This window comes from Alternaria triticimaculans, assembly GCF_023758025.1.
Source record: "Alternaria triticimaculans strain BMP 0046 chromosome Unknown scaffold_2, whole genome shotgun sequence".
NCBI classification, from domain to species: Eukaryota; Fungi; Ascomycota; class Dothideomycetes; order Pleosporales; family Pleosporaceae; genus Alternaria; species Alternaria triticimaculans.
Genome location: NW_026055959.1, coordinates 425,039 through 447,630, shown reverse-complemented (window position 1 = coordinate 447,630; position 22,592 = coordinate 425,039). Strand labels below are relative to the sequence as shown.

Below are 22,592 nucleotides of genomic sequence, written 5' to 3'. Positions count from 1 at the left end.
ATACTCACGATCCTCAATTGCAACGCTGACCACAGGTTGTCAATGAATGTATCGTTCCGAACAACCTACCTACAGGTTTCAAGATCGGCGCGCATTCATCATCCCCGTCTCGGCGTGGCACCCAATGTACTCGAAGAATTGCTGGTCCGGCTCCAGCACGTAAACCTCATGAAACAGCCGGAGAGACAATACATTGTTCAGCTTTTTCGCATACATCAGAAAGCCTCCGAAGATGTTGATATGCGTCTGGTGGCTTTTACTCCAGTATTCAAGCGACGCCAGGTCATCGAAATAGCCCAAACCGAACGTTCTTTCACTGTTCGCCTCGAACGAGTTTGAATCCACAACATCCCACAAGTTCATCGCATAACATCCAACCTCGCGCCCTTCATCACGTAGAAACTCCATCCCCTCGACGAGCACCGGATGCATTGTATCGAGGTAGAGTTTGCGCTCTCCTGGTAGCGTGTCGGACCAATCCTGGCCTGATCGAATCACGCACAGATTGGGCCTGCCGGATATACGGACACGTTTTGAAGAATCTGCATCATCACTCGAGCCATTCGCGGTGCCATCCTTAGAGCACCATCTATCGCCCTCGAGTTTGTTGTCTTGAGCAGCTGCTAAGCGATCCCGCATGCTACCCCAATACGCGTGTTGTTCCAACTCGCCCGAGATACTCTCTTGCATGTTGGCCGCTCCTTCTGGATTCTCAGGGTTTGAAAATACTGTTTCAAAACGATCCATCGTTGGACACAGAATCTCCTGGAACCACCCATGCCCATCTCTTTCCCTGTCTGAACTCTGCCACCAAGTATCGAACCCAGATTCCTGCTGCCAGCTTCTGTGCAAGTCTGCGCTGCGCCAATATGCGATCACGGCGATGCTATAGGCACCTCTCTTGTCGATTACGGAGGTTGTTTCCCAAATTGACGGGCGCTTTGACTCTGGCCCTCTACTCAAGAACTCCTCAAGTTTGCTAACGGCTATACCGTCGTGCCCGGTAACAGAGTCGTACTGCGCTCCCATCATGGCCATGACGAGATCATTCATTGTTGCCTGGAATCTGGAGCAATATCCAGGGAACGGCGGAATGTAGTTGGACGGCGTGCTGACAGGGCATGTTCTCTCCCTGCGATGGTGCTCTGGAATTGCGTCCTCTGGCATCTTCAAGACTTATTCGAGAAGTTATATCGGATCTGTGGGGAAAAGATCCGTCGCACTCCTCGTGCCTGGGCGCTGTGTTGTGAGAGGAAGCCACAGGGCACCGTCTATCGAGTCTCAGCTAAGGGCGAGTCTTGCTGCCCGCTCCTCGCAGTCCCGTACAACGGCACGGGACGCTGTGCAGCAAGGGCCTCGGTTCACATGTGTCTAGGTGGGGCACTGGACAAGGGTCGGATCTCGCGCTAGGCCTTAGACCTGGAGTCTGGATGTGCTCCCGGCATCAATTTTCTTTTGTGCCTAGAGAAGCCACTGTACTGACAGTGACGTAGTATTTGCGCATATGCGCTTCTGCAGTACTCTCATCTGGGAATTTGCGAAGCTGAGTACGAGTTCAAGATCCACATTTGACACAACCCTATCTGCGTGGGCCGCGCGCCGCTAAGGCATGGACCGCCAGGTACGGCTGAAGGCTGTATGTCAGCCAGGCTCTTTTCCAGTCTCGTGTCCAACTACATCTTGTTACCTTCGGACAAGATCGTAAAATGTCAAAAAGCAATTCAATAACCAATTGCGCGACGTTGCGATAGGAATCGGGCCGTTAGATCTTCACAGCGATCTTGGTAGCCAGCACCCCGAGATCACCAAACTACCACAAGGATGATCATTCGAGGAAGTGCGGCAACTTATTGCGCCCGGCGGGTTTCTCAACCGAAAAGGCACCCACACCAATCGCTTTGCACCGTCATGGGTCACCTGCGCCCGATTGAAAGCCTCCACTCTCGTCGTGTATCGTATAGCTTTCGTTTTTCGGGCATTCCTTTTTACAATGATACTCAATGTTAAGGGCCTTGCTGCTCGGCGTACCCTGATCTCGAGCGAGAGGACCCTCAACTGTCGATGCTTGTCTCGCCAGCATGTCTAATCCCTTCACGACTGAAGCATGGACCGAATACGCAATTGGTATTGTCGTTATAATACTTCGAATTACAGCGCGCTGCTGGCAGATCCAACTACGTTGGGACGGAGATGATTACTTCGCCGTACTCTGCGCCTTCTTCTTCACCGCTGAACTTGTCATGCTGGAGCTCATCGGCCAGAATGGCTCCATCACTGGAATGAGTAACGAACTCGCGTTGCAACTTACACCTGAGGAAAGCCAACGTGTTACTGTGGGTAGTAAATACCTTCTCGCAGGGTGGATACTATATACAACCCTGATATGGTGCTGTACGTAAATGCTTTGGTAACGGAGCACTCGAGGCCATGTGGCCATACTAATAGGCTGTTACCACAGTAAAAGCTTGTATGCTGTTCTTTTACAGGAGGCTCACGTATGTATACTTGACAAATTTAGATTGATCCCCGCTGATAGCAATAGGCTCAATCTCCAGCAACATAATCTCGTCAAGATTACTGGGGCAGTATGCCTTGTAGCTTACATCGCTACTATCATCGTGTTCCTCACACACTGTCACCCTATCTATCGACTCTGGCAAATATATCCATATCCAGGTGATGACTGCGCGCTCAACATATCCAAATATTTGGCGTTGGTCGTTACAAATGTAACGTGGGTAGCCCTAGAAATGAGCCTGTCCACTTCTGTACCATACTTACAATCATCCAGCACCGATCTCATGATCTTGTATATCCCGCTACCTCTACTCTGGAACGTCCGACTACCATTAAGAAGGAAGCTTCTGTACGGAGTCTGGTTATGCACCGGTGTTTTCATGATGACAGCAACATTGCTCCGCTGCATCCTGTGCCTTCAAGACGTTTCCCAGATCAACGTTGGCACCATTTGGTCAATCCGCGAAACAGTGAGCCTTTCAAATTTTAAGGCCACTAGGACCTTGCTAATGTTTGCCATAGTTTGTCGGAATCTTAGCTGTCAACGCACCTATCCTCAAGCCCTTTCTCAGTAAAGCCAGGAAAGCTATGTCATCGATCAAGCCATCAAACGACAATTCGGGCCAGAATTTGCCAGACAGCCTTCGTTTGTCGCATGTTGAGAGGAAGGGCAAAAGGAGGACTGTGCATGAGATCGACAACATAGACATGAGCATGAATGGAAGCGAAGAGCACATTGTGAGACAAGGAACAGACGAAGAAAGAGCGAGCAGTGATGTCAATTCGAGAGATGAGGGTGATGCGGTTTAAACTCGGCATTGCGCGCAAAGCCTGATCTAGCGCAATGAGTCATGAGCCCGTCAGTAGAAGCTGACGCATGGTATAGGTACAGCGGCGACGCTGATCAGGCTGCTGCGGATCTGTGTCTGCCGTGGCACCAGTGTTGCCAGTAGAGTGGTCTATCATCAGATCATATCTACTGCAACATAACGCACCATGCGAGTGGTTCTGCCCTTATCGTCATCATCGGTGTAAGAACAGGTGCTGCATCAGCCGCAAGACTACTTTCCAGCGTCGGTCGGCAATGAAGCCCAATACAGTCGGGTGGTGAAAACCCAATAGCAGGCCAGTTCTAGTGTTGTGAAGCATGGAAGCAGAATCTAGGTCATGTCATGCAAATGCATGTACATGATAATAATACACTCGCATATACCCAATATGCTCTAGCTCAATTCTCATCCTCCAACAGCCTCCTCTCTTCTTCGATAACTTCAGCTTTCTTATCATCCTTCCCACTCGACCTCTGCAGACTGACCGCAATCGCCGCTCCGATGATAAGCACGGCTCCCACCAAGCTCTCAGCAGGCGGCGTAGTTCCCCAGATCACCTTCTCGACAACAAGCGCGAAGACAAGTTGCAGATACGTCAAGTTTGTTGCTCTTCCACCTTTCTCCCTCTGCAGGCCTTCCGTCAAGAGAAATTGCAACAGAAACCCGAAGAGCCCAATAATGGCGATCAATCCCCACTGACCGAGCGTTTTGGGCATGACGAAATGTAACGAAGGGTGAACCAGTATGAGCACGAACGAGGCGATCGTTGCGATGAGAGAAAAGTAATTCACCGAGATGAGCGAGTGGGCACGCTTGCCGATCACTCGGATAGTTGCGTAGGCTGTCGAAGCACCAAGCGTGCCTAGAATTGCGATGAGGATTGCCAGAGCGCGTTGCTCGGCGGTAGTTGATGGTAATGGCGCATGTCCGTCCGAATCATCGGCTATTGGCCTTGAGTGCGCAGCGGGAAAAAGCCATGGTGGTCTCGCGACGAAGAGAACGCCGCAGAATGCGACGAAGCTGCAAAGCGCTTCTTTCCACGTGAATGGCTCGCGTAACCAGATGAAGCATACAATGGCCGTCATAGTTGGGATTAAGAACGTTATTACTGTCGCGTCGGAGAACTCAAGCCAAGACAGAGAGTCTAAGCGTTATTGTTAGCTGTATTCCTGTTCAACCATCATGACCCACCAATGCAGGTCACAATCTTATACGGAGTAGACCGGGAGGGATTTCAGAGGGAGTTAAACTTACAATACAGTCCAAACAGACCGACAAATCCTGCAGTACCTCTCAGTATGAGCAGCCCTTTGATGCCTTTCTGGCCGAAAGGAAAGTCAGGCACCGCGTGGTACCAAGAGTAAATCGAGCAGATGATCGTCGTGCACAGCATGCGGATGAAGATGATTTGCAAAGCGTGAAACTCGATGGATGGGTCATTCGCGAGCAGTTTGGCTGCTGTGTTCATCTATTGCTCATTTGTAAGTGGCATGGTCTGCGGCAGGCAGTCATTGCACACAAGAAATAAAACTTACGACAGAACCGCATGTCTGTGCCAAGAAAACTAAGAACAAACCGAAATTCCGCCTGTAGAATGACTTCAGACTCTGCGATATTTTGCTCCATATTCCTGGCGGATTGGCTTCCTCGTCCGTATCGTGCGCAGAGCCTGAGGCTGCAGATGGCAGGCGTGGCAAGAAGTTTACCCTTGAGCGCCCTGCGGACGGCGGTGGGTCGGCTATGGTGCCATAAGACATCTCGAACCTTTTGTCGAAATGTTCGCGATTGCAAAGTTGAAGTGGAAGGGCAGAAGCCGTAGCAATGCGGAGCAAAAACCCATGGTCCGGTGACCCACTAGTGGGTCTCTCATTCGGCGGTAGCCCGTGTCTAGCCTTGCTTACTTCAGCTAGAATCTTCTCACGCATGCCACAAGACTGCGAATGTAATACCGATCACAATATTGCCGACACGTTTTTAAGATTTTGAGAAGCAAGTGCAGTTGCAAGTAAATGTATGAATAGAAATGAAGACACTTAGTGTTCCCAATAAATGTACAAGAAAACCAACTCTCACGTACTACCGAACCTAGCCCGCATCTTTCTACAAGATGTTGGCCTAGGAAAGGTAAGCTGCATCAACCCAGCTCTTGTAGTCGCTGCCCAGAACAGTGGAAGGGCTAACGGCAGCCGAGAGCTTCTTTGAGAAGGACGCCCTGGTACCCTTGGATCCATCACCGGTGTTTGCGTACTCGGCATATGTGACCTTGTCAGTCCTGGGGTCATCGGTATTCCAAACTTTCCATCCCGCGGCATTGATGACATTAGTCATACTAGTCTTCTGGAACACAACACGAGAGAAATTCCTCCAAGGACGGCCGAGGTAGTAAGCACCCGCGCTCACCGTGTTACCAGGAGCAGCGGCGATCTTCGAGTTGTTGATGACATAGTATGAGGGATTGGAATCTGAATCGCGACCGTTGGCAGTAATGTAACCCACCGACGCTGTGAGAACGCCCAGAGAGCAACCATCAAACCATGCTATGGCCTTCTGGCCGAAGATGAAATCAGTCGCTCCTTCGATGTAGGATTTGGCATAGACCTGGCTACCCTGCTGGGCGAGGATGGTGTCTTGGTAACCCTTGAACTGGCATCCGTAGTAGCCTTGCTTATCAGCATAAGCACTAAGGGCGAGAGCTTGCGAGCCCTGTCCGCGTGTGTTGACCAGGTTGATGTTGTAGACCTTTAGGTTTGGTGTCCAGGCGCGGAGAGTAGCAGTTTCGTCGTTGTTGGGGGCGTCATCTTGACTTTTGCCCTGGGTGATGGTCACGGTGTTGCCGGTGTAACTGCTAGTGTCTGTCGTTTCGCCGTAAACCGTCAGAGCCGACTTGAGCGGCTTGATGTAGACTTGCTCCTTGTATGTGCCTGCAGAACCGGGAGCACCAAGTCAGTACATGTCTCACATGGAGTTGGTACAGCTAGAACTAACCCTTCGCGATGAAAATGCATTGTGCAGCCGTACTGGAAGCGCTCAAAGCATCAACGGCGGACTGAACAGTTTTGTACTTTCCGCTACCACCCACAGCCAGACATCCAGAAGGAGGACTTGTACGTCCAGCCCGAGGCGCCAGCGTCGTTGGAGCTGCGACAGCGGATGCCGCGAGCGTGAACACGAAAGCGATCGATGGGAGCATTGTGGACAAAGTAGGACAGTTGAAAATGAAAGTATAAGAGTGAGTGAATGTAGAACTTAGCCTGAAGGCGCGCAGTATGCATATACATATAATAACTTCAGCATGCCGGCTATGCAAACTATATTGGCGGACTCCCCGGGTCTGACCTAGACCTCCGAACAGCCGCTTAGTGAGCTACGGGGTCGTTTCCCCGCTATGAAAGCTGTCGAAACGGGCGAAGCAAGCCATCGGAAAATTGATGTATGCACCCCAGACGGTGAATCTCTCATCGCGCAACGACTGCGCATGTGCATTGCGCCGGTTGGTGGGAATCTTGTTGCCGTCCGTGCGTTGATTTGGGTTGATTGTAGCGTGTTACAGAGGGCTGACGGAGGCAGTATTGAGGTCCGAAGTGACGCCGCGTGCGCATCGCATTACTGATGGTGTTGAAGCTGACGCGTTGTTGGGCACGACGGACGCGCCTCCTTCTTGCAGGTCGAGGTTTGTGGGGAAGGATCCTGCGCAGGGCCGTGCGTTAATCACGTGAGCTGGTGTCGCGCTAAGAGGCCCGGGATCCACACGTTCCAAGCCCAGCAATTCATTCATTGTGCGACGCTGAGACCAATCTTCCGCAGACCGCGCTTTGACATCAGTTATTCACTTTGGGTGCTCTTGGTTATCAGTATCTGGTCATTCTTTCCCTCGCAATGGCTCCATCACACACAACTGGCAATAGCTGCCAAACAATCGACCTCACAGGTTCCTCACCAGAGCCGGAAGACATGCCCCAGCAACGACCACAACAGCGGCCACAGCCAAGGCCGCCCCAAAGACTAGTTCAAATGTACCTCAAGCCCGAGCCACGCCCCTACGGTATGGCAAATGTCGGGATGGAAGCTAGGCATCCGATGACTTCCGCGCGAAACCCTGTAGGGCCACAGCAGGCGCGCCCTATCCACCCTGAGCATATCAAACAGATCATCGAGACAGCCGACCCGCGCGCTGTGCAAAAGGTGCTGCTCGACCTTTGCCAAATGTCACCGGCCTTTTCCGGCGCCCTCGTCCGTGGACTTGCGCCTCACTCTGCATCCGCCCAGAGCCTGATCAGCCAGCAACGGATGCAGTCGCATCAGCCCAAGGTCAAGATTCAAGATGAGGATGATAGCGACGAACTCTATGAGGCGGCGAAAAGAAACCTCGTGAAGCCTACAGTTCCGACCCCAAGTCACAACAGCTTGCCTGCACAATCCCGCGAGATCAGCGGAAGTCGAGCTACATCACGGCCTCATGGTTCTGAGTTCGCATCACGAGTGAAGCGGGAGCCACGTGAGCGCTCACAGTCAAGTTCAGACGGCGACATGCACCTTCCTGGAGCCTATCTACGCTCAACCACGTTACGCACGCCAGTCCGGAAACCCTCAGGCCAATCATCCTCTGTCAACCAAACTCCAAGGCTGTTGGCCAGAGACACGCCACGGTCAGCGAGCATCAACAAACAGCCTGCGCCTTTGATAAAGACCTGCACAGTGTGTCACGAACAGATAGTGGACGTGAATGCGCCCTGCGTTGCTCATTCTGGGAAGAGGTACAGGCCACCGGGCGGGTCAATAAAATGGGATTGCTGTCAGGCAGACATTGACGATCCCGGTTGCGAGTTCAACGGGCAACATACGACTGAAGAAGAGCTCGAAGAAGACGCGTTGGTACAAAGGAAACGACCAAGTGCGTCTCCGGTTCCAAGTCGTGCCACACAAAAGAGACCCAGAGCATTCTAGCGAAACTGCTAGGGGTTTGCCAGGCAGTTGGTCGCTCTTTGCTTACAGCGGGACGCAATAGATCCACGCAATGGGTCCTCTTCTGCGATCGTTCTTTTTGTTCTTCAGTTCCAGTCGTCTTCGGAAGACACTTCGCACGTCATTAGTTCATTGCTAGAAGCATAGCGTAGGCGTTTTGTTACTAGGCAGCATCGATATGGCTGCGGAGATCTCAGGCAGCTGCATTACAAAGACTTGTGTCCGTTCTTGATGAGCATGTGCATTACTAAGCCTGCGTTGCCCTTCCTGATTTTCACGAATCTGGCCTCGAAAACTCCACCATTGTCTCTAGGGCCCCAAACTGTTCACCTTCCCATCATGGACAGCGATTACTCCCGTCGCTTCTCGTGTTCCGGTGCAGGTCTACGCTTCAGGAGACTGTGCCTCGCCGTTGTTCTGAAACCCATACACATCTCTTCCAATCCCTAATCTGATGCTTATGACGCGACGGCCACTATTTCTGTTGAGTCACTGCATGCAAGAAACAAACCGACCAGGTCTGCAAATTACATCAAGATTAAAATATGCAAAGTAGGTAACCTAACCTTAATGTAGACTCTAGGGTGTTTATCTTTTTCCTAAGCCGACGTGGAGCGCTCAAGAGGCTAAGAGGATACTGCGAACTGATGGTCCTTTATGCCAATCGTTCATCCGTAGACACGTCTCCAATAGTCTTCGTTCTGAACTCGCTGTGAGCTAGACAACGACCCTTAGTATTCTGCAAGTGTTATCATTACAGGCGGGCAATTTGTCAGTGAATTAGCGGATGTTGCTTGACCGTTATCTCTACGATGCCTATTCTGACTCGTTCCTCACGCGTGACGTCATACCAAGTGTCTTGCCTGCATTATCATCGACGCGCTAACCTCCATCTCTCCCACTTCTGCACCCGCCGTCAGGACGCGATAGACATGTAACGGACATACGCACTTTGCGTTCCAGAAAACACGATACCGAGCCGAAGATGCATGGGTATAAAGCTGGCAGGTTGCCTCATGAGCATTGCCCCACGAAGTCTGCGCGCCGCACATCATGAAGGCCGCGCTGTTCCTATCGCTTGCAGCTCTTGTCAAAGCGAGTACGGTTTTTCAACTCAACTCTACGTCGTATTATTCTCCAGGTCTTACCGCAGCGACGCTTAGCTTTAGCGACCAGTCATGGGCCAACGTAGAGCCTTTGCCAATCACTTATCTGAGTTTTTCGGACCCTAATGTCACCGCGGAGCTACTGGAGTTCACGATATCCTCATTTCTATCGCACGACGATGTATACTCGGAATCTTTCCTCCATACACTAGTGCTTGGCGGTTCAAGCAGTCTTTCAGACAATGCACATGCATATCTTGGCTCAATCGGGTGCAGCATGATCTACACTGCGTTGGACGCCGGCGTAGCATCCGGCCCATATCTACTTCACCCATCAAAGGCTATCACCAGAGTCTACCGATTGTATTGGGATCACAACTTCGCTTTTGCGGAGTCGGTCACTGAAGGTCAGAATGGGACTTTCCTTCCTGTCACAGGTCTGGCGTTGACGGATGCCTACGGAGCTCTTAGTATCGCAGTGCCTTCACGATTATACTATCCAGCACCCACAGAAGATAAACCGTTATCGGGCAAACGCCTGGGCGTGAAGGATATATACGACCTGAAGGGTATCCGTACGAGTGGTGGAAACAGAGGCTACCGCGACCTTGTGGATCCGGCTCCCGAGAGCGCGGCAGCCTTACAAAAGCTTATTGACATGGGTGCGGTGGTGATTGGAAAGACAAAGACTACCCAGTTTGCGCTTGGGGAACGACCAACAGCCGACTACGTGGATCAGCTGGCACCCTTCAACCCTAGAGGAGACGGCTACCAGCATCCCCAGGGTTCATCAGCCGGCTCTGGGGCTGGACTTGCATCGTACAACTGGATGGATATCGCAACTGCCTCCGATACTGGAGGCTCTGTTCGCTTACCGGCCATGGCAAACGGCCTGTTCGGCATGCGCATCACCAACGCCTCACTGCCACTCAAGGGAATCTTGCCCATCTCAGCAATATTTGATACGCCAGGCGTACTAGCTAGGTCGGCGAAGCTCCTCCAAGCAGTACATAGGAAATGGTACCCAGCCAAGGAATACACATCCTACCCTAAGCGCATCATCTTGCCTGATCTGTTCTGGCCTACAGTCAACAGCACGAGTATGCCTATTTTTGATTCGTTCATCTCACAGCTAGCTACTTTTCTTAACGCCAATTTGACAACGTTCAACGCCAACGCCAGTTTCAATGCATACGCGAACATCTCTGAAGGCATAGCATCCTATCTCGGCTCTACATACTCCAATATTACCAACGTGGATCAGTACCGCAACCTTGGTCTACCTTTTAGGGAGCAGTATATTGCCAAGTTTGGCAGAGCGCCCTACTGGAACCCGCAAACACGAGCGCGATGGAATCGGGCCGCAACTTTGCCGACCTCTAGCTATACCACTGCTATCGAGCGCACGCACACATTCCAGACATGGTTTCGAGAGACGTTGACGCCATCATGCGAGTCAACGTTGGTGCTGTATCCTATGGGTGCCGGTACCGAAGACTACCGCGACATCTATACAGCCGCTCCAGGTGGTATATTTGCTGCTGGACTACCCGGCAACCAGATGTCAGTTCTGGCTGCGCTACCCGACTACACAATGCCGATTGGCGCAAGGTAAGCTTGACTGTACGAAGTGCATTTAAGACATATACTGACTTCGTACTTCTACCATTGCAGGACGTATGTCAGCAGGGTTACTGAGAGAAACGAAACGCTCCCCGTTACCATTGGTATGGTAGCTGCGGCAGGTTGCGACCACATGCTCATGGATTTGGTTGCTGAACTTGCCGAAGTTGGAATAATTACCGAAAGTGTCAAAACCGGGTCTAGCATGTACTAGGGAAAGCAGAAATATACCCATGGGGCTTAATACACCGAGAACCCGAAGTGCGTGCCCGTACGAGCTGCGCATTCAACAATTCCACATCTTAAGACCTGCACTCATTGGTTTTGCTGTGTGCCATGCTTTCCTACCGTCCGAACACATCCCCGCTCTGATTGGCGGACTATCTTTTAGGTACCCTGTCGATCACAACGTCTGGGGTAAATGAAGAGAGTAATCCAAGGTGTCATTCACCAGCAGCGCGCTACGAACTAGCTAGCTGATCTCGCCGCCTCTGGGCATGCCGCGTGGAGCTTTCATATTACATCTCTTTTCCTTCAGTCTCCGACATTCTTCCTACCCCGTGTTCTTCGCCTTGAAGATGATCTTCTGCACTGTTCTGCCCCTGCTAATATCCTCCGTCGCCGCCCTCGCTTTCCCGGGCGCAGAAGGCTTTGGGCGAAACGCTGTCGGCGGTCGTGGTGGCACTGTCTATGTTGTTACAACCCTCAATGATAGCGGTGAAGGGTCTCTCCGCGAGGGCGTTTCTCAGAGCGACCGCATAGTCGTGTTCTCGCTAGGTGGTTTGATCAAGATTAAAGAGCGCATGGTCGTGGCCAAACGCGTGTCTATCCTTGGGCAAACAGCACCAGGCGATGGTATCACAGTTTACGGAAATGGGTGGAGTTTCAGCAACGCCGACGATGCAATCGTCCGGTATTTGCGCATCAGAATGGGAAAAGGAGGAGCTAGCGCAAAAGACGGTATAACGATCGCAGAGGGGAGCAACATGATTTTCGACCACGTCTCCGTCTCCTGGGGTCGCGACGAGACTTTTTCGATCTCCGGCAACGACGTCGGCAACATCACCATTCAAAACAGTATCATCGGGCAAGGCCTGCAAACGCACTCGTGTGGTGGGCTGATGCAAACGAATCTCGGGAATGGTATCAGCCTGTTCCGCAACTTATACATTGACAACAAAACGCGAAACCCGAAGGTCAAGGGCACCAATGACTTCACCAATAACGTGGTCTACAACTGGGGTGGAGGTGGAGGATACATCGCCGGAGATTCGAGTGCAGCGAGCGAGGCGAATATCGTTGGGAATTACTTCATTAGCGGTCCCAGTACCAGCGTCACGGCGTTTACGCGCGGGAATGAGAACTTCAAGGGCTACGTTGAAGGCAACTTCTACGACTCTAACCGCGATGGCACGTTGGACGGAACGGAGCTAGGTGTGTCCTCCAGCAACTATGGAGGGATGGCTATCCAGACAACCAAGTTTCCCTTCCCAGCGCCCGAAAAGACCCTATCGGCGGAAGATGCGCTGAAGCTCGCCGAAAGTTCTGTCGGTGCGAGTAAAGTGCGCGATGTTGTTGACACGCGACTCATTGAGGAATTGAAGAGCTACGGGAAGACGGGTGAGCTGATTAGTGACGAGAATGCTAGCCCCATGGCTGGGCCTGGAACTATCGACGGTGGAAAGCAGTGGGCGGATGCCAATGTAAATGGCATACCTGACGACGTTGAGGATCAGTTCTCGGATGTGGAAGAGTGGGCTAATAGTCTAGTACCAAGCGGTTACTAGATAGCAAATCGCATTCGGCAGCGTGTATCGCAAAAGACTGACTGGGTTTCTTTGAAGTGGTTTGGTTCATGAATCATTTATTTACTATAAAGAATGTGTACGTGAAGTGAAGAAGGACTGAGCATATGCCGATACCGAGAACGCAGCCTGGCTGATAAGAAGCAAGGTTTTATCCTTGCATCAAAGCCTATCTCCTAGCAACCTATGCTGAAGCAATCTGAGCCCTCAAGAAGATGGGTGCCTGTACAGCAGCCTCATCCGAGTATAGGAGATGCGCAGGTGTGATGATAAGCGTTCCAGTGCAGACCAAGTCGCCAGTCTCGCAGTAGACCCTAGTCTTGCTGGTTGGGAAGCCAGGGATTCTTCCGCCATCTACAATGTTATTAGAGACTGTTGTGTAGTATGTTAAGAGAAGGAAAGAGCTTACTCTGAAGGTTCTTGGTGTAGCCAAACAGCACTACGCCCTTGATCTGGTTCTGTACAGCAGCACTGAGACCGGGAATAGCGTTCGACATGACTGCAGCGCCTTGAGAGTAGCCACCTGCAGTGATGGGCGTGTTGGGGCACTTGCTCGCAGCAAGGTTGAAGAGACGCTGGGCTTCGCGGATGGCGGCTTGAGAAGTACCGGCTGGAAGCGTGTTCTCTGCGATACCAGCAGTGTATGGGCCGCCTACACCCTGAATCCAGGTAGTGGATGCTCCATATGCGCTTTCGAGAGCGCTGGCTGTGAAAGGACCAACTAAGGCGCCCATGTTGCCAGCTTCAGTGCTGCCTCTTGCAAAGATGAAAATGGTTCTTGGGCAAGCAGCGCTGCTACCGCTCTCCAGCTCATTGCGAGTAGCGCTTGACTGGCGAACTTCGAGTGTAATGGGCTGGGGTGCATCCGCCGGCGCAGAGGCGGGTACAGCGATTGGGGAAGAAAGAACGAGGGAAGCAAAAAGAGAAAGAATGGTGATGGACTTCATATTGACGATTGTAGTAACGATGGATAATGCCAAGTGGCTCTGAACAGAGAAGTATTAGAAGAAAGCTGGAAGTTGGCTGTTTGACTGTGCTGTGGTCCTTCCCATAAGGGTTCCCTCCTTCCCTTTATATATGTTCCTTTCAGCATGCCCAAGATACTGGTTGCAAATCCACATCCTTCGCGCCTACCTCGGTATTGAGACTGCCTAGAATCTTTTAATGCATCTCGAATAGTGGTTGACGGACGTGAACTCCCCAAAAGAGCGCTGTGACCGTCCTACCAGGTGTCACAACAATTCGAGATACACTTGGCGTTTCTGCTCTTACCCCCATAGGCAAGACCTTGACTTGAAGAGATCTAGTGAGCAGATGCAGAGCCTTTGGGGCGATAGAGCAGAAACGGTAACAGTGGTCCGAAGTATTGTGACACCTGGTAGTCCTTTGTCTCCGAGATCGAGATCTGGTATTTGGCGTTGACCTTCGAGCATCTGACCAGTAGGCATCATGTTTGGATCTGAGCTTCCTCGGCCCAGGAGATGGTGCCTGGGATGTTATCCTGGGCATGCATGTCCGGGAGACATGGATAGAGCTGATGGTGGGATGAACTGGTCGCGTGGTAGTCGGACGAGGAATCGCTGCTAGGTTCATCGGACGCTATTGGACTTTCAGGTCAAGCTCGCGAATCGAAGCCGAGGCACGGTTGAATCTGCATGGATGCGATGAAGTCCTGGCCTGAGTGGGATGGAAGCTCGTGATGTGGGGTGCATACACTGGAGCTCTCTTTCGCGGGAATATACCCCGCACATCTACTACGGGAGCGCGCTAAGGCCCCCAGATGATGTGTAGCGAACGGTGTCGGGGCAAGATACCCGATTCTGACGTTTGCCGTCTTTACAGGCGTTGAGGGTTTTGGTGTTGTTTACCTCGCTCCTGTAGGCTAAGGGAAGAACGGCATGAAGGATTGGTACCTTCCGCATAGGGACACCGTGCATACAACGCATACAAACAATACTCAGATCATCTCTGGGTTGAAGGATTTAGTTTAGGCAGTTCTTCCAAAAAGAAAGGGAGGTTATCGGATTGCGGCTAAAATACCATGCCTGTGTGGGATATCCCACGTCTACCCACAAGCTAATGTTGCATCAAAGCAGCTGCCGTATGTACCTTGTTGGGCGTTCTGGTTCGTCGCTTCGGAGGACTTAGCGGTACGTAGGACAGAACTCTCGCGCTGGCGCATCCCAGAATGAAGACGAACGCATAGAACGCCAGCAGATTCTGAAATACGGCCAACGTTGTCACGCCATAGATCAATGTACACAACGGCCAGAAGAATTCCGATACGTATGTCCATACGTGAACTGCGAAGCGACGAAGACTGTTCAAAGACATTTCAACTTGTGCTCGATAGGCGTGGAGGTACTCGATTGTCGTTGGGGGCGCAAGTATTCTGTCCCAGTGTTCTCGTCGCGCCTCGTGTGTCCATGTACGCACGCCAAGAGGTCCGGCTGCCCTAGTCTCGAGAAGATATCTCCATAGAATCTTCAGCTGCCTATCCCAGCTATAAGGCTTCTCCTGTTGCAAGAATCTCTCCCATTTCTTTACAGTATTGACTGCCATCTCTTCGGTGACCTGAAACCATTCCTTGTGTGCTTTGGACTCCTTGTTCGCGCTGACGCGCCCGTGATGTTCGCAATGGAATGGTGCACAGCAGTTCTCCAGGTCGATATGCACAAGCTTCTCTAGGCGACCACAATGCTCAATCTCGTGATCTGACACGTGGATCACACTGGGCAGGAAGCCACAGGCTCTTTCGTGCTCAATGATGCGGTCTCTATAGGCTCGTTTCGTCTTTCCGATCTTGTAACCTCTGGATTTGTTGTTTGGGTCACATAGAACATAGATGACCCCTTTCCGATCGCCAGGAGTCGGATTCTTGAGCAGCTCTCCATACAAGCTGTCGTGGGTAGATCTGGCGGTCTTTGGGGTCAGGACTGGCGAGAAGCCATCGTGCTCTTGATGAGGTTGCTGATTCGCTTCGGCGTGAGAGGGTGATGAGGAATACCGCACTTCCGATGTGGATAGCCCATCCACTTCAAGACCTTGACTACCATCACGCCGTGAACGCTTACGTGGGATGCAGTCATGATGAATTCGTGCGACGTCATCGATGATTTGTTTTGGGCGTCCGATGGAGTCAGAGACTGTTCGGGATGGCTGACTGGAAGATTTGTCCCGAGTAGTTGACGCAGCCAGGCGTTGCGATCTGGCGATGGCTTTGCGAATTGGTGAACCAGTAGAGGTCAGGGTGGGGTCGCTTTGGGTATCCATGAAGCGCGGTCTGGGTGTGGGAGGTTGAATTGACTTGACTTTTGAACTGGTAGGTATGTGTCTTGTTTCTAGCTGCGAGTCTTTCCCAAGGCCATGTAGCTTGTAACCCGAAGAATTGCTGAAAGAGGTATCGAGAACCATGTCTGTAAGCAGGGTTGATAGATGAAAGACGGAGTAGATGATCGATGTGTACAGAGGGAGGAATCTGGGCTGGATGCCATTTAAACCTATGCGCTGAATTTATCAACGCGTTGTAGGATCACTTCCCCAGCAACTGCAGAGTTCGCATGAAGATACGTGTGGCGGTGCTGAATGTCACTGCTGTGCCGAATGCTTGGATTGTTTCGTAGGCTTCATAGCAGCCTTGCATCGGCGGCCGAGCAGAATAACACGATGAGCACTCTTAGCTCCTAGCACTATCTCGGTCTTTTTGTTAGCATCGATAGCAAGACTCGCGAAGAATCGCTGTGTGCAGCAGACCAGTGATGGGCGCGTTGGTACGGACCCAGGGACACTTGTTACCCACGCGCTGCATTCCACGTGCAGATGCAGCGGCTGTGCCCATCCCACAGTTACTACGAACAGCTAGTGCGGCTGCCTGCGGTATCAGAATCGCTCCTGCTGTACGCAAAGCTGCGGGTGTCGGAAGCTCGTAGCCTTGCTGCCAACGGAGCGATGTTTCCGCGAAGCAGCAGTCGACGGCCATGATTCGCTATTTTTCGAGGCTGGATGCGCCCGAGACGTTTACGGTGTTGTGGCTGTGGCGGTGGTTTCTACGAAGAAGCAATTTGCTGTGAGGGCGACAGGAGGCAGCGACGTTTCGCGCGTCATCACGCGCTCTTTGGCGAGGGATCACAAAGCCGAGCCGGAACAACAAACGCAAGGTAATAGCACCAAGGTCGTTGGGAAGCAGTCGTGCCGCATACCGCATCTATCTCTGGGTACTTCCGAAATTTGTACCCTTTTGTGGCATCTTAGCGCAGACGCGTCGGGTACGGGCAAGCAGCGCGATGTCATCAAGTTGTACATCCACTATAGTTTGACCGGTGACGATGTCCGCGTTCTCAACTGTTTTCTGGCGCGATGACGCGTTGATACTCTTCGCGCAGCTGCCAACGGCGCAATGCTTTGATCGGCATGCATCAGTCGGTTGGCGAACTGCATATGAGGTGTAGCTCTGGTCTCACTGACTGGAGAGGGAGGTGGTGCTGCGATACTATGATGCGTGCAGATACCTCAATGGCTCCTCCGGCTTGGGGAACAAGGAATGTGGGGCGCGCTAGTATTCCCGGCGTTAGTCCGCGTTCCGAGATGTCGCCTCAGGGCTTTGAACATGTTCACCGACACTCGCATGCTGGCCCTTTCCTTTCACTGATGCCTAGCGGAGTTGCGTAAGATCTCGTCTACATGCTATTCTCTGCTCACCCAAGTTTACATCAGCTGGGGCTAAAGTGGAAGGAAGTGTTGTCCAAGTAGGTGCTGACGGGCATTTGAAAACGGTGCATGTCATGGCGTCCTTCCAGATTCCACTATCATCGGCTCCAACCTTTTCTGACACACCACCAATATCGCACTGCCATCGCATTTGGGTCAGTACGGTCACTTACGCCTCTTCTGGATATTGCTGATCTCACCAGAATACGGAAGCAGCCCGATTCACGCCATGTGCTCTGCCATTCGTAGCAACAATACCAGCCATACTGGCAGCATTGGTACTGCTGAAATACTCGCTGCAAGTTGCGGACGGCTACTGGCCGGGATGGACAAAGCCGTTCGTACGCGAGGAAAAGGACAAGTCGGATGAATTGGAGACATCCTCTACACCGCAGCCTCTGGGCAGCACATTTGGCCTGCTAGTCCTAGCTACGGTTGGACTTACATTCCAGATCCTGAGTGCTTTCTTTCCCATCCGACAATCGACCGCGTTTTATCCCGCCATCGCATGGGTACGTACAATGTGACGAGATTGCGATTGTCGATTAACAAGTATTGCAGGCCATCGTGGCAGCGATTGTCATCGTGAAGCGTCCAAGAAAAGCTTCATTGTCGTTGTTGCTTCTCTTCACGAGTCTTCTACTCGAACAGCTGGTCACACTAATCCACAAGGAGAGCCCACTCCTAGCTAAAGATGTTCCTTGGACCGTCGCACCCGTAGCGGCTGCACTAGGCATCGTTCTGGTTCTCAATATGCCTCTCCGGGACCCAAGGCTACCTAGGAAAGATATTAGCCCAGCTTTTGCCACTCCCACGGTGCAACGTAGGACTCCCGAGGATAACTTGACTCCTTGGCAGTACATGACAGTGTCATGGATGGAACCATTGATCAAAAAAGGCGTGACACGTCAGATGGAAGACGAGGATATATGGGATCTTGGCTGGGAATTCAAGCACGCGCGGCTGCACGAAGCATTTCGAAAACTACAGGGTTCGGTGACAAAACGAGTCTTCATTGCAAACGGCATGGACTTGGTTTTTACGACTGTCCTCAACGTTGTTCGTATGTGCGCAAGTAAGTGACGTTCCCCTTATTGCTTGAGACGAATCTAACACCGGCAGCTCTACTCACCCCTGTGCTTTTGCAGCGGGTCCTCGCATCCATGGAAGATAAGAACAGCAGTGCTACAATCACCTACGCCTGTATCATTCTCGTCTTGAGACTAGCATCTGCCCAGCTTAACATCTTCAATCTGTGGCATCAGAGGCGGTCATACGAGAGATGCAGAGGCGAGCTCATCACCATGCTTTACGAGAAGACTCTGCATCGTAAAATTTTGGGGGCCAAACAAGACGTCAAGGAAGGTCAGACGAATGGCCACAGTAACTCTGAAGCAGACGAGGCGGGTAGCAGTCTTGACAGCACGAGCAAGGCAGCAAGCGGAAGCTGGCTACAACGTGTGGTCGCTTCTGTCCGATCTACGTTCACAAAGAACATCAAGACACAGGTCAAAGATGAAAACCAGGCTGCATCGATGGGCAAGATCCTCAATTTGATGCGAAACGACGCTTATGAGGTAGCACAGCGCTTCTGGGAGTTTTCTGATATCATCACTAAGCCTGCAGGTGCCATATTCGCAACCATACTAATATGGCGAATGTTAGGTTGGGCGTGCCTACTTGGTGTTTTGGCACTGGGTGCTTCTCAGCTCCTTAACATCGTGATCGCCCGCTTTCAGGTCTATTTCGAGAAAAAGCGCAGAATTGCGACCGACGAGAAACTGCAACGTACAAGTCAGTTCATAGAGTCCATCCGCCATCTGCGCTGGTACGGCTGGCAAGGCGCATGGTTGGAGGGAATCCTTGAGTCTCGTCAAAAAGAGCTGCATCTTCGTGTGGTCAACATCATCTTCTCGACATCGCTCTCCTTCATTCTCCGCTTCGGATCGGGACTATTCCCTGCGGTTGCCTTCTACGCTTTTACTAAATTAGCCGGTCAGCAGTTACGCGTTGATCTGATCTTCCCTGCTTTCGACCTATTCAATCTTTTAGAGTCGTACCTCAGGGCGCTTCCGCAGCTCGTCACTACCGTGCTCAATGCATACGTTGCGATGGGTCGCATTGAAGAGTTCATGGCCGAGCCAGACAAAGAAGAGACGGATGTAGTACCAGAAGGGTCTTCTGACCTCGGCCTTCACAATGCATCTTTCGCGTGGCCTGGGGTTGGCCACGATGTCCTCCAGGATATCACGTTATCTTTTCCCCCAGGACTGACCGTGATATACGGAGAAGTCGCTGCCGGTAAGACGGCGTTGCTACAAGCCTTACTTGGCGAGCTTGACATCACAGCTGGTGAGCTGGTGCGGCCTGATCAGGTAGTAGCATATTGCGCACAAACGCCATGGCTCCAGAGCATGAGTATTCGTGATAACATACTTTTCTCCTACCCTTACGAAGAGGGTCGCTACAAGCAGACTCTGGAAGCGTGTGCCTTATTACCTGATATGGCAGAGCTCAAGCACGGAGATCTGTCGAACATTGGCGAAAACGGCATTGGCTTGTCTGGTGGTCAGAAGGCTCGTGTAGCATTGGCGCGAGCTGTATACAGTCGCGCGAAGGTACTTCTTCTTGACGATCCGCTATCCGCCCTTGACCACCAGACGGCCGAATTCATCGTTGGCAAACTACTAGCTGGGCCATTACTCGATGGCAGAACGACTGTTCTTGTCACACATCGAACAGAACTTTGCCACGGTATCGCGAAGCAATGGGTCCATTTAGAACAGGGCAGAGCGACTCTTCACGAGCCAAGCCAAGTTGAAGACGCGAATGCCCTAAAGCGCACCCAGACCAATGATACTGAGTCAGAGGAAGATGCCAAGAAGCGAGAAGAAGAGCAAGCAGCGGCTGTACCCGACAAGTTTATCGAAGATGAACATCGTGAGAAAGGTGGCGTCAAGTGGAGTGTATACTGGCGCTACATCAGAGCAGGTACGCTGCGATGGTGGTCTGTTGCCATTATCGTCATGGCCCTCTTCCGTGTGCTGGATGTTGCGCAGACATGGTTCATTAAGTCGTGGGCAGAGAGTTACAACGAGGATGATCACAAGGGTATCTTCGACTTCCTGCCTCCAGCCGCAGACGACGTGGTTCCATGGCTCTGGACTTTCTTCGGATTTGTCTCCGCAACTGCCATACTTTTCTGGTTCACGAACCTCATCATGTTTGGCGTAGGCTACCATGCCGCCAAGACCATCTTCAGAGAGACCGTTGAACGCGTTGCACATGCGACATTCCGATTTTACGACGTAACGCCAGTGGGACGACTGATGAACCGATTGACAAGTGACATGAACACCATCGATGGCGATCTGAGCACTGCCTTCATCGTCTTCGCATGGCAGATTATAGGCTGGACGAGTGCTGTCATTATAATCTTGTCTTCGACACCAGCATTCTTAGCTTTCGGTTTGGTGCTTAGCTGCGGATTCGTCTATTATTTCTTCCGTTTTCTACCAACGTCGCAAAGCCTGAGGCGGCTCGAAGTAAGTCACTCGGCCTCAATCAACATGTCCCCTACTAACTAGGACTAGATGGTATCACTCTCGCCACTCATGAGCAATTTTGGCGCACTTTTGGAAGGCCTGACAACTGTGAGAGCTTTCAGCGCGCAACAACGATTCCAGACCCGTGTCATCGAGGTGGTCGACAACTTTCAGAAGAATGATCACTTCTACTGGTCACTTCAAGCATGGCTTGCGCTTCGTTTCAGCGTCATGTCGGCTAGCGCTACGCTCGTTATGACACTCATCGCTGTCTACACACACATCAGTCCCGGTCTTACCGCATTTGTGTTGATTACCGCTGGCAAATTCGTCATACATACGGAGTATATGTGCAGGATATACGGAACGCTGGAGATGGACTTTACCAGCGTCGAGCGTGTCGTTGAGCTCCTTGATATTGAGACGGAAGCACCCGGTGTTGTTCAGCCACCCGCACACTGGCCTACCTATAGTGGCGACATCGAGTTCGATGATGTGACCATTCGATACGCAGAGAACCTCGAGCCTGCGTTGCAAAACATCACTCTAAAGATCCCTGCGGGATCCAACACCGCGGTAATTGGGCGAACGGGTTCTGGAAAGTCTACTTTGGCTCTCTCCCTCCTCGCCACTATTGCTGCGGGAAACGGCAGGATCTTGATTGATGGGATCGATATCTCCACCGTGGACAAGCAGGCGCTTCGCAGTCGCGTCACTTTCCTCGCGCAGGAACCAGTTCTCTTCCCCGGCACCATGCGCAAGAACCTGGACCCGTTATCTGTTTACTCCGATGCATCTTGTCTATCTGTGTTGCAGAAGATCGGTGGGGATCAATACAATTGGACGCTTACAACCTCAATCGAAGCTGGTGGCAAGGGTCTCTCACAGGGCCAACGGCAGCTTGTTGGTCTGGCTAGAGCCATGTTGAGGAGAAGCCCAATACTGATCATGGACGAGGCGACGGCCAGCATTGATTTCGAAACCGCGCAAAGAATACAGAGCGTTCTTAGGGAGGAGATGAAGAGCAGTACAGTAGTCACCATCGCGCATCGACTGGAAGCAGTCAAGGAGGCTGACTATTGTATCGTGCTTGGAAAGGGCAAGTTGGTCAAGGCTGGCAAAGCCGAGGACATGCTTAGGGAAGGCGGCGAGTTCCAGGGTATGTTGGCGTAGAGGTATAGGGGAAGATGAATCCGGCTTGCAGAGATTGTTACAATCAGGTTCGGTTTATGGTTGGCGTTCTAATCTCGACTAGAGGAAAAGTTATTGACATAGACTACTTGTATCGTGTCGCTGTTTTTCAATTCAACGACTTTCTTATCGTTCCGTCTTCTTTACGACGTTACTACGTTAGGCAGTTGTGATTACATACCGTCGATGACAGCAAATCTAGGCCGAGGTCTCCCGCTCTATATGGTTAGCGTGATCACTCGTGCAAGTATGGAGGTGAAGGTGAACGTACGACCGTTTGCAGGTCTAGCTGCCCAATTGCGGATG

General features: G+C 51.7%; 5 protein-coding genes across 5 annotated transcripts; 3 read left to right on the top strand and 2 right to left on the bottom strand.

The window, feature by feature from the left end:
* Positions 1–5,462: 5,462 nt before the first annotated feature.
* J4E78_001834 (uncharacterized protein) lies at positions 5,463–6,537 on the bottom strand (the record flags this gene model as incomplete). The annotated part of the gene is made up of 2 exons (XM_049362487.1): positions 5,463–6,268; positions 6,333–6,537. 2 exons carry the CDS (start codon positions 6,535–6,537, stop codon positions 5,463–5,465), a joined length of 1,011 nt encoding a protein of 336 aa, XP_049225079.1.
* A 2,825-nt stretch (positions 6,538–9,362) lies between these two features.
* Positions 9,363–11,252, top strand: J4E78_001833 (uncharacterized protein; the record flags this gene model as incomplete). The annotated part of the gene is made up of 2 exons (XM_049362486.1): positions 9,363–11,026; positions 11,090–11,252. The coding sequence occupies 2 exons, from the start codon at positions 9,363–9,365 to the stop codon at positions 11,250–11,252; spliced, it is 1,827 nt and encodes a 608-aa protein (XP_049225078.1).
* A 283-nt stretch (positions 11,253–11,535) lies between these two features.
* On the top strand, positions 11,536–12,825 carry J4E78_001832 (uncharacterized protein; the record flags this gene model as incomplete). The annotated part of the gene is made up of 1 exon (XM_049362485.1): positions 11,536–12,825. One exon carries the CDS (start codon positions 11,536–11,538, stop codon positions 12,823–12,825), a length of 1,290 nt encoding a protein of 429 aa, XP_049225077.1.
* A 202-nt stretch (positions 12,826–13,027) lies between these two features.
* Positions 13,028–13,790, bottom strand: CUTAB1 (Cutinase; the record flags this gene model as incomplete). Its single annotated transcript, XM_049362484.1, has 2 exons — positions 13,028–13,197; positions 13,253–13,790. 2 exons carry the CDS (start codon positions 13,788–13,790, stop codon positions 13,028–13,030), a joined length of 708 nt encoding a protein of 235 aa, XP_049225076.1.
* Positions 13,791–17,624: 3,834 nt separating this feature from the next.
* J4E78_001830 (uncharacterized protein) lies at positions 17,625–22,268 on the top strand (the record flags this gene model as incomplete). Its single annotated transcript, XM_049362483.1, has 5 exons — positions 17,625–17,705; positions 17,754–18,062; positions 18,112–18,625; positions 18,673–21,095; positions 21,144–22,268. The coding sequence occupies 5 exons, from the start codon at positions 17,625–17,627 to the stop codon at positions 22,266–22,268; spliced, it is 4,452 nt and encodes a 1,483-aa protein (XP_049225075.1).
* Between the last annotated feature and the right edge of the window lie 324 nt (positions 22,269–22,592).